Raw genomic sequence first — 12,452 nt, 5'->3', positions numbered from 1 at the left:
TCTGCAGTCTTCCTCCATCCCTATTGTTTTAGCTGTTTCTCACCGGAACCACAGTGACCTAGAAGACATTGCTGGAGTTCTTGTCTAGGTCACTTTTGCCTTGTATAAAGGTAAAGTACTTTTAAGAACTCAGGATATAAATTACTTCTCACCCAGGCCATTCTTTACTCTGTTAATGTCCCTATACTTTTAGCTGTGTAGTTAACACTTCAGTAACAGAGTGACTCTTCCTCAACTCATGCATCCAGAACTTTCTCCATGCCTTTTCTTTTGTGAATATCTATTTTATTTCCAACATAGTGTTTTTTTTTTTTTTTTTTACTATTTGGGAATTTCACCCCAATCACACCATCTTAGTAGTCTTCTTAGGCCCACTCCCCCAACTCTTATGCCTTCCCTTCCCCGGAAAGGAAGAAAAAAGAAAACACCAAGTCTAATTTGTGTCTCCCATATATTTGTTGGAGCACACCTTTTCTAAATTGAAATGTTCTTCCCACTTTCCTGCATTTCTTTACCTAAGCAGTTTCTATTTTATCATATTCCAGTTCTCCAGAAACACTGACCTATCCCTTCTTTGCAATCCCCAAGTGTACTATGAATGCATCAATCACAGAATTTTTGATAATATGATGAAATTATCAGATACTGAGTCTAATACTATTTCTAACAACAAAAGACTTAAGGCATTGTCAAGGCAACTTAAAAGTCTTGTTGAATTGTAGAAACATACTAACTGATTGTTTTAAAAATATTCAACCAGGGGAGTAAAGTGAATGTAATATTTTAATTTTTTAGAGTTTGCCTCCAGAAGATGTCTGTTCATAGGTACAGCTGCAGAGCATTGTCTGAGCAGATTGGCTTACTGCCTGGAACCATGTCAGTGCTTTGCCTAAAGCAGAATGTGATTGTTCAGGCAGCAGGTACCATGGCAGGTCTCCAGGCATGTGTGAATCCATTCTCTTTTGTATGAGACTTCTATAATTGTTACTGTGAAAAATAATATGGTTTGGTTCAGTAACCTTAAGCAGGCAGTATATTTCTGTTGATCTACATCCTAAAGTCCTCATTACCTTATATTTTCAGCATGGGGGGATACATACAAAATCTTCCTACTCCAAAAGAGAGGCCCACATGCGAAATAAATGACATTAATTGATCATCCTATATATCAACTCTCCAGAGCTATTCTGTGCCCTCCATTACCTATAGCTCTCAGGTAGCAGTGATTTTCAGTTTATAACTGCAGTATTTTTTTTATCTCAACAGACCAATATAATAATATCCAAAGGGCAATTTTCAAACAAAAAAAGTTTAGATTATGCCAAAGATGGACAAGATTTTACTTATGTATTAATAAATATGTTTATCATGTCCTCTTTGTTTTGATATTCTATAAAGAGGGTACAACCTAAATCTAATGTAGAAGATTTATTTGAAAGAATTTTTTAGACAATTTGCATTTTTAGGAAAGAATATTTCAGAATTAAACATTGTAGAATGTACCCTCTGCATGTCTTTGCATGACTCATTCACACTCTCTTCACCCCATTTACAGAGTGGCTGGTAAGAAATATTCCTTACTTGGTATTGTGAGTATCAATGGTGTGGAAGAGCTCATGTAGTTCTTCTCCACTGAGAACTCCATCTGCAAAATACGCTTTAAATTCCTCAAAGGACAATTTCCCATCATCTGAAATAAGAACAAAGAGAAAAGAAGCAAATCATTTCAACCTTGTGTGCTGGTCTACTCTTGGTTTTCAAAACTTAGTTCTAGTGTCTTTCCTTGTTTGTTTATGCTCGACACGCATACCTTAAGAGAGAAAGAAAAAAAGAACAAAAGTTAGAAGCATTAAAAAGAAAAGGAGAATATTTCTACACTGGATAAAGAACGCCAATGAATGCACTGATGTATATCTTCCTGGTTTTGAGTCTTTTTGGTTGGTTTATTGCCATCACAAACATTTAAGAAAACATTTACCTAGTTATGAAAAATGATTCGCACAACAACATGAAGGGCCAAGAAGATGTTTCACTTTCATGACACTAAGCCTACACAGAATCTAGCAGGCCTCAGGATAAATACTGGATGCTTAACAAGTATGTTTTTAGTGAGTATTTACACAAGGATATGGTTTACTATAATGCAACAAACTGTGTTCATTGTCTCATTAAACTAGTGAGTGCTTTTAAAGCCAAACACAGTTTTCTTATTTGAGATACAATAGCAAAACATAATCAGAGTCCAATAAAAGATAAAATGTACAGGCATAAGCATAGATATTTTTGAACAACTGGGAGTAGTAAATTCAGTAAGAAACAGATGCACTTTAAATAAGTGGGAATTCAGGTGATAGACTCTTTTCACTTCTAAGAGCAGGGTTAGTATCATTTACACCTGACTTTGAATAAAAGCACTGGAGAAGCATAGATGGAAAAACAAAACACATTATCAACATGCAAAACATCAATGCATGGCACAGTAACAACAAATCTGAAGGAATGAAGGGCACCCAAGGGAGAGCGAGAATCCTTTTCTATTCAGTCATTTGTCAGACTTTTCAGAGAGGCTGCCAAGTGCCTCTCAGTGATGGAATAAGCCTTTGCGTTTATAACACTGCAACTAAGATCAGACAAAAAAGTTGCCCAGCATCATGAAACTCCTCACTTAGACCAACCAGCAATACTGCAAGAAACAACATAGAGGCCTATCATTGACTAAAAAGTCTGGTTTAATAGGACTAGATGATCAAGATTATTTTGTGCACTTTTCCAACAGATGGCCCAAAAATGCCTGAAGTACTGTTGAAATGCTGATTCCTGGGTGTTACCCAAGCATCAGAATTGCACAAAGAGCCTAGAGTGTGGTCAGGTAAGATGGATGCTTTTTGTTTTTGTTTGTTTTTTTAACAGCCTTAATAGCTTCTCCTTGCACTACACCAAGGAGGTATTACTATAAAGGAAACAGCAGGCCTGAATTACTCAATTCTTCAGTAAAGACTTAAAGTCTGGCAAAGTTTTAAAGATCCTGGTTCGTGAAATACAGAGATTTTCATTTTCATTTCATTTTGCTTTTTCATTTTTCAGACCCAATCCCACAAGCTTCCACTTCATTCTTGCTAACAGTTAGCAGAGCAGATGTGGCCATCTGAGTGATAAAAATCTAGATCTGGATCAAGCTTGCGAAGATTCCCCGACCAGAGTGACCTCCTGGGTCCTCCCCCTCAGCTAAGCAAACTCAGAGTAGCTGCAGAGAGGCCAATGCACCAGCTTCTTTATTCTTTTTCAGTGAGTTATGGAAATTCAGCCCCATAGAGCCTATTGTATAGCTGGATGTGAATCATTATTTTGATAAAGAAATAAATAAGCCACTAGATGGAGAAATTGTTCATAAACTGGGTCTAGAGTCAGCTGTAGTGGTGCACACCTGCAAAGCCAGCACTCAGGAGGTTAGAGCAGTAAAACCTAGATTCCAAGGCTACAATGTGAGGCCCTGCCTATGAGCAAGCAAGCAAGCAAGCAAACACATTAATTAAAGAGGAGAAAACTATAAATGAACATACTATTTTCTCCACTGCCGCTGTGCTGTGCAGTAAATATGAACTTACATACTGATTATGGAATGTTTCCTATAGTGAGCCATTAATATTCTCTGGCGAGTTGAATCAGGCCTTGGAACTGGTTTCCTGTGCTTCATGTGGGTGGGGCAGGCCTCTGAGGTCCGGTGTTTTATAACTAGGGGAAAGGATTTCAAGTAGTAATGCACATTATGTAAAATAAAAGCTTTGGCTAGCAAGTGCCATGATTAAAAAAGAATGACAAAAAAAAATATCTCCTATTGGTAAAAATATATAATAAGGGAATGTAAGCATTAAATTGCAGCCCTGGTTTGAAGAGTAGGAAATATGTGTTGAAAGCTGTTTTTATCACATGCAGGATTCTTGAGAGTCTTCGTGACAGGCTGCCACCTTGTAAAACAAGCAATTGCAAAGAATTCCTTTCAAGTAGTTCTGGACTAGTACTAAAATTTTAAACAAAAGCTTAATAGAAAGGGTGAAAACTCCCCTTGTGCGATTCAGTATTAATAAGGCAATTATATTTTTACTAATATATTTCATTTCAATTTCAGTATTCCTAATGAAATACCTTTTGAAATAGAACAAAACAATAAAAACTTGACGTAAATCGACTTGCCTCACAAAACAGGCATGCCTTCTGAGACCAGCCTTGCTCCAGGGACAAAGCTTCACTTTTACCCACAATGTACACAGGCTTTTCAACTCTTCTTTCAGAATCGCGCTGTTCATCTCAGTTTGTCCTGGACATTTTGACCTTCTCAGCTTCATGCCCTTTATTGTTGAGGGGGATGGTTTGGAGACAGGGTTTCTCTGTGTACCTTTGCAGACCAGGCTGAACTCAAACTCACACAGATTCGCCTGCCTCTGCTTCCTGAGCGCCGGGATTAAAGGAGTGCGCCACCCTCGCCCACATTTTTTTTTTTTTTTAATTGAATTTTTTTCTCCGGCATCTTCACACCTGTATATAATGAATTCTGATTGTTCTCACCCCTTCCTGCAAAACTCCTCCTTCCTGGACAATTTCTTCCCCGTGTTTATGTCTTCTCATTTGTTTGTGTCCCTCTGGGTTTGTGCCAGGGCCTTCTGTGTTGCGTTGGGACTGGAACTATCCAGTGGAATGTGGTGAGTACACCAGTGGTTACGCAACTGAAGGTGGGCTGCCCACAATTCAGCAGGAAGGAGCATAACCCCCGAAACCACTCCCCAGTCTGTGACTGACAGCTGAGTGTTGTCTTGTGCAGGTCGTCTCAACTTCTGGGAGTTATGACCACATTGTGAGTACTGTGTCTAAAGGATGGGATTTTGCTTGCCCGCTCCTAGCTTTCAGCTCTTCTCTTCATCTGCTCTTCTACATTGTTCCCACAGTCTCACAAGGATTAGGATAAATGACTTGCTTAGGGCCAAGCCCGCTTTCTACTCTCCCTATCTTGTCTATGAGTCCATGCGTTCACTGCCATTCACTGCAAGTAAGCTCCTCTTATCAGGGCTGTGTAAGAGTATAAACAGATACTTCAAACACATTGACATTTTGTCTATTTAGCTAACCATCAATAGTAATTGCCTTCACACGATCTATGAACTTCTAACACTTAGGCTTTCCTTACTAATTAAAGTTTCTCATACAATATATTTGGATCATACTTTCTCTTCTCCCAACTTTTCACAGAACCTCATTAACCCTACCCACCCAGAAAATGAAAAACAACAACAAAAACAAACAAAAAAGAATGTAGAGTTTTTTGTTGTTGTTGTTGTTGTTGTTGTTGTTGTTGGTGGTGGTGTGTGTGTGTGTGTGTGTGTGTGTGTGTGTGTGTGTGTGTGTGATGACCAACTACTCCTGAGAATGGGGCCCACCCAGTGACACTCCATTTGAGAAAACTGATTTTCCCTTTGTCAATGGGTATTATTTGCAAATAGCTTTATTAAGGGTAGCACCCTATGCCCATTTCCTCCTCAGTGCTATGACCCATCTGTCTGTGAATTCACATGTGCAGTCTCGTTGTTTCTGGAGTCACCCATCACCTCTGATTATTACAGGCCTTTTTACCTCTTCCCCATAGCTCCCTGAGCCATGAGGGCAGTCAGAAGTAGGAGGTTGACAAAGCCATGCCCTTTAGAACTGATAGCTCCCAAATCCCGTACTCTCTGCAGTTGTCCGGTTGTAGGTCTCCATGTTAATCTCTATTTACTTCAAGAAGAAGCTTTCTAATGAGGGTTGACTGATGCACTGATCTATGGGTGTAGCAGTGTGATTGATATATATATATATATATATATACACACACACATATGGCATCACTGCACATGTAGATACATTTTGTCCGGTAGATTTGTGTTGTAGTTTATAGAGTTCTTTCCTGCGCAAGACTAGAAGCACATATAGCACTTCTTGATACTTTGGAAGCTAGCTAGTAACTCAATTCTAACTAATTTCCTCAATTCCTTGCAGCCATGACATGTGACATCTTCAACAATAGAGTTTTGTCATCTAGTTCTAGTAGACAGCATGCAAAAAAAAGCAAAAGCTTCTATTTTGAGGGCTCTGGGGGCTATGCTGACCAACAACTCCTATGGAGGTGTCCCACATCTGGCACTTGGGTTCTTGTTTAGTATCTTGCTTCTAGAAACAGCTTTGCTTAGATATATTGGATATCTCCCTTCATATATTGGGAATATGGGAATACCCACCTTTGATTTTGGTTAACTCTCCTCTCCCTCATCTCCTCAGCTCCCTTATCCCCTTTGGCTATTCCCTGTTAAGGAGAATATGCCTTAGTTTATAATTATTTTGGCCTTATAGTCTAAATTCCGCTAACTTTTTTGAATGGAAGGCAGTAGAGCCTTGTTGCTAAGAACAGACTTTTTAAAAAGTGCTCCTACTTTTACGTATTATTGCATTTAACATAATTTTGTGTCATTAAGTAGATATTATATTCACATATCTAAAAAACCAAACAGTATAAAATGTATACACTGTGAATTCCCCTTTCTTTATTTTCTGTCTGTTTAAAATACTTTAATTTAAAAACTGTGTCTATGTTTGCGAACACATCCCCCATGGAGGGATAACTGCCTTAATCTAGAGACAGGAGAGAAGCCCTAGTCCCTACTTCACATGACCTGTCAGATCTACATGACCCCAACTGGATGGCATTCCCCTACATATGGAATTGGGGTGGGGGGATGGGAGGGTGGTTAGAGTGCATGTGAGAGGGCAGAGAGGGTAAAAAGGAAAAAGGAAGGGAGGGAGTGAGGGAGATTGGGAGGGAGGGAGGGAGAGGGAACTGGGATCGACATGTAAAATAATAAATTAAATAAAAAAAATGCTTTGACTCCAAAATTTAAGTTGAAGGACAAGTTACTGGGGAAAAGGATTTCTATTTTTGTTTCCACAGAAAATGAAAAGATGTGGATTCCTTCCAGACTAATGTGGTTTGATCACGCCAGATCGCCTGAAACAGAGTACAAGCTAATCCTACATTCAAAACAGCTGGACAAAGCAGCCTTACAGACTACAGCCAGGATTTCTGAATCTTCTTTGAATCCCCCATGACAGCGCCCCTTACCAGCAGGAAGTAGTTTGGAAAGAACAACGCCCAAATTCCCAAATATTGTCTATAAATGTTTGTTTTCATTTAAATGGACTTTGTTATATAAAATAAATTAAAAAAACAAAACAAAACAAAAAAAAAAAAAACAAAAAAACTGTGTCTATGTTTTCTTTAGGAAAATATAAAATTCTTGTATCTCTTCATTTCTATTATGAAAGAAATATCCCAAGTTCACAGTTTTACTTGTTTTACAGAAAACATTATGGTATTGGAATAGTCACTGTTTAGTCTTTATTTTGAGGAAATTTGAAAAATACAGAGAAAACTGAAGGGAAAATTACAGTTAACCTTATATCTCACTTGTATTTCCAAGGTTTTAACACTGGGCACATTTACTTTCACCCATAGCTTTTAACCCAACAATTAATACTATGCTTGCCTTGGTAAATTACTGCATTGAGAGAGAACAGTCCTAAAGGAAATCTTGAGTTTTAAACTTGAATTGCTACTTACTAGTAGAGCACCTTCATCCATTCATTGATCCACTATTTATCAAGATCCTACTATGTGATAGACACAGTGTTTTGTGCTAAGAACATAGACAAGCCCTTATGGATCCTATGACAAGGGATATAACAAATGAATAGCAGCTGTCTTAATAAGGACAGTCCCAGGGAGGAAGAGATCTGTGAAGCATTTAGAAAGGAAACTACTCTGCTGAAAGGCCAGGGAAGACTTTCAAGTGACACTTCTTGTTAGACAGAAATGAAAGCTAAAGGATAGTGAAAGATCTCTACAAGAAAGAATCTTCTAGGCAGAGGAAATGTAAACAGTATAGCTAGAAGGACAGAGAGGATATGGTCTAGAACCTCCAAAGAGAAACCAAGACGCTCAGTCAAAGAATATCTATCTGGAGGGAGGGAGAACACAAAGCTAGATACAGAGAGGAAAAGTAGGAGATGTTATAAAAATCAGGGTAAATGGTTTTGAATTTATGCCAAGAGCAGTAGAGAGTCGCTGCCATATTTTAGAAAGCCAGGTACACTTGCAGTAAAGAGAATGGAACTAAAAGGTGTACCACAGGAGTGGAGACCTGTTAGGATGTTGCACAATGCCAGGCCCCCCTGCAAAAAAAAAAAAAAAATCAAAGATAACAAGACTGTGGTGATAACAGTAAACACACAGCAGCACAGAGGTTTTTAATCTGTTTGGAAAAGATAGAGAACACAAACTAGAGATAGCTTAAGGTGACAGGTGAGAGAAGAAATAACTCAGTGGTTATATGTAATTTTCAGAACAGAGAAAGAGGTGGATGTCACATTGCCAGTCATTTAAATATAGACTGATGGGAGATGCCATTCTGTATATGTTTCTCATACTGGTTAATGAATAAAGCACTGTTGGCCAATAGGAAAGGAAGATAGGAGGGACTAGGAGACAAGGAGGAAAGAGGAAGTAGTAAGGAGGAGTCAGCATGGAGAGACCAGGGAGACCAGACGCCTGTCCCACTCCCCGGTAGGTGAAACCACATGGAAATACATAGAAATGGGTTAATAATTAAGACAGAGCTAGCCAATAAGAAACAAGTAACAGGCCAACAGAATAGTATCAAATACAGAGTCTCGGTGTGTTAATTGGGGCTGGCGCGGCGGCCAGACAAGACCAGCGGCGGGAGGAAAAACCTTACTCGTTACAATAGACAAAGGTAGACATTAGACAAAAACGATAGGCAACTCCAGAAGTTATCTTCTGCCATGAAGTTAGAGATACCCATGGATGGAACAGAGGCATCTAGTCAGTTAAAGCCTCATATGATTTCCAGGAAGGCCAGCAGAGATAGAGGCTTGAGATGTGTGGTTAGGAGTTACCAACACAAACTAATTGGGGTTCCTGAATTAAGTCTGTCACCCCAAGAAGAAGGACAGAAGTGGAAAATCCAAGAGACCGGAACAGACTTCAGAAGCATGAATTTTTCAGTTCCAAATTTCATAAATGCTGGAACATTGTGAGGTTTAATGAGAGGCCAGGAGAGAATTCTTCATACAGAACCTAGCACACCAAGCCCTCAGTTTATGAAAGAGGCAAATTTAACATAGCACAATAAACAGAGACCATTCATGCAATTTTTAATTCTTATTTTCTGTTTTTCTTCAAAAGGTACTTACTGGAAGGCTTTAAAATTTTCTAGGGGTGGAGGAGATAATAAACACTAAGTCCCAGACTCCAAATCAATTCAAACTAAAATAACAATAACATCTTCATGAAGGAGACAATGGAAAATGCTATCAAATTTTGTGGAGGAAAATTGCTTATAGCATGAAATTATGTGCAGAACTTTGCAATTATGATTATGTATAAAGGTAAGATGGATAAATTTTCAGTAGTAAAATGTTTCAAACTGTAACAAAAAAAAAAAAAAAAAAAAAAAAAAAAGGACTTAGTGGTGGAGTCAGCATTCCAGGATTACTCTCTCACCGCCTACCAGAGATGGAAACACTTGCAAATAGCTATGTAATGATATCGTAATTCATTTTCCTAAATAACCAAAACTGGTACTTTTTCCCCAAAAATAAAAAGAAATATGGGGGTTGGGGAGAAGAGGACAAGGGCAAAGACAAAGACAGAAAGAAGGAAAGCCAGCTAGCTACTCAATGTCTCCTCCAGGTCACAAATACACAAACGAATGGAGCCTGAGCGCAGCCTTGAACCTCCTCCATGGAAAATTAAATTTACTTTTTCTGATCATGGAAAGAATTCTGAATATTTATAAGGATTCCCATTCATGTGTTACTTGAATGTTTCTGAAAGCTTTAAATATTGTAGCTTATTAAAAAAATCAAAACACTGGGAGGTACCCTTGAATGAATTGGTACAGGAGATCGCTTCCTGAACATAACTCCAGTAGCACAGACACTGAAATTGACAATTAATAAATGGGATCTCCTGAAACTAAGAAGCTTCTGTAAGGCAAAGGACACAGTCAACAAGACAAAATGTTTTCCCACAGAGTGGGAAAAAAAAATCTTCACCAACCCCACATCTGAAAGATAGGTGATCTCCAAAATATACAAAGAACTCAAGAAACTAGTCACCAAAACACCAAGTAATCCAATTTAAAAAACGAGGTGCAGAACTGAACAGAGAACTCTCATTAGAGGAAATCAAAAAGGCTGGAAGATACTTAAGAAAGTGCTCAACATCCTTAGCCATCAGGAAAATATAAATCAAGGCAACTCTGATATACTATCTTACTCCTGTCAGAATGGCTAAAATCAGAAACACCAATGACAGCTTATGCTGGAGAGAATGTAGAGAGAGGGAAACACTCCTCCACTGCTTGTGGGAGTGCAAACTTGTACATCCATTTTGGAGATCAGTATGGCTGTTCCTCAGGAAAATGGGAATCAGTCTACCACAGGATCCAGCAATTCCACTCTTAGGCATATATTCAAAAGATCCACATCCTTGCAACAAAGACATCTGTTCAACTATGTTCATAGCAGCATTATTTATAATAGCTAGAACCTGGAAACAACCCAAATGGCCTACAACTGAAGAATGGATAAAGAAAATGAGGTACATTTACATAATGGAGTACTAATCAGCAGAAACAATGGAATTTTGAAATTCACAGGCAAATGGATGGAACTTGAAGAAACCATCCTGAGTGAAGTAACCCAGTCACAAAAAAGAGGAACATGGTATGTACTCATTCATATATGGATTTTAGACACAGAGCAAAGGATCACCAGCTTACAATCCACACAGCCAGAAAAGCTAGGATACAAGAAGGACCGTAAGAGAGACATACATGGTTCCCCACAGAAGGGGAAAGGGACAAGATCTCCTGAGCATTCTGGGGGGTGGCAGTGAGCATATTTGGGGGGGCAGTGAGTGAAGGGGGAGTTAGGAGAAAGAGAAGGGGAGAAGAGGAGAACCTGAGGGAGCATGAAGATTGAGTTGGGGGAGGAATAATGGAGAGCAAGAAAAGAGATACCACAGTAGAGAGAGCCATCATAGGTTTGAAGAGAACTGGCACTTGGAAAATGTCCAGAGATCTACAAGGCAATAGTGGAGAGGCTACCTTAAATGACCTTCCCTGATAATGATATGCCATCCTAGAGCCTCTGTCCAGTAGCTGATGGAAACAGTGGGATCTGTGGTACAAAATGAGCATCTGGGGAAGACTGATTATGATTTGCAGGGGCTCAAAGAACATCAGAGAATATCCATCTCACATGCAATTCATATGTAAGCATATCAGACTGAAACTGCAGAATGCCGAGAACAAGGAGGAAATTTATAATGGATAAAGCAGCAAGATAAACATTAATTGAAGACCATGTGTCAGAATACAAAATAATGGACTTACCAGAAACCAGTATTAAAGGTGTAAATATGAAAATAATTAAGGTGCTTAAGGAATACATCATGACATAGGATTCTTTGTCCAGTACACTATGCTTCGACAGTGAATGTGAAAGCAGGAGTTTTCACAAGCAAACCAAAGCACATTCATTACCACTGGCACTGCCCTGCGAGAAATGTTAGGAAATGTTCTTTAGAGAGAAGGAAACAAAGATTAGTAGTAAATGTAGAGCCATGGAAAGCAGCAGGGTCAGAGAAAGCAATGGAAGGGAAACACAATGTCTTATGCTTCTTATTCTGAATGACGCTGTGGGATGCCTGAATGAAGCAATGATACCAGAAGCATGTCCATGATCATAGCACATTGTTAAGTGAAATGAATTGTACCAGTTTCACGAGGAACACCATGAAGAATTGGGCATGCTGGTTAAAAGACGCCTATATTACCTATGAGAGGGTATATTGTTATTTGAAGGTAGATGTTTTACTTAAAAATTTAAGGCCACCCAGGGAACAAGAGAGGAGGGGAGAATAAGCAGTTGGGAAGAAAAGGTAGTAGGTGTCACAGGGGAGGGAATGCTAGGTGGGATTTGGAGTGGAGTTTCTCAAGACACATTCTATGCATGCAGAAATAAGCACTTTCTGATTGGATTTAAGGCCTGTTTTCACACGATGAAACCCATAACTGGTCATCGTTGGGACCAGGAATCTGTGAAACAGGGCAAGGGCCTTGGGGCAGAAAAAACTATTATTAGTCTGCTAAATTCTGTCAGTTTAAACTGACCCTCAATGACGTAATTGCTATGCACATAGGTTAGGACATCTCTCCATCCTCATCAGAAAGGCTTCTTTATGCAGTAGATGGAGATTTCTTTTAGTTGGGTCTCCATTGCTGTAATAAAACACCAAGAGCAAAGGCAATTTGGGGAGGGAAGGATCTGGCATACAGTTACATCAG

General features: G+C 39.0%; 1 protein-coding gene across 1 annotated transcript in view; it reads right to left on the bottom strand.

Annotated features, from left to right (window-relative positions):
* Positions 1–12,452, bottom strand: part of Necab1 (N-terminal EF-hand calcium binding protein 1) — a 157,214-nt gene that overhangs the window by 121,587 nt on the left and 23,175 nt on the right. The window contains exon 3 of the mRNA XM_051197973.1: positions 1,582–1,690. Within this exon, the coding sequence (XP_051053930.1) occupies positions 1,582–1,690 (109 nt within the window). The remainder of the gene's footprint in view (positions 1–1,581; positions 1,691–12,452) is intronic.

This window comes from Phodopus roborovskii, unplaced genomic scaffold, assembly GCF_943737965.1.
Source record: "Phodopus roborovskii unplaced genomic scaffold, PHOROB, whole genome shotgun sequence".
Taxonomy (NCBI): domain Eukaryota; kingdom Metazoa; phylum Chordata; class Mammalia; order Rodentia; family Cricetidae; genus Phodopus; species Phodopus roborovskii.
The sequence above is the reverse complement of the archived record's forward strand: the minus strand, read 5'-3'. Positions and strand labels throughout refer to the sequence as shown.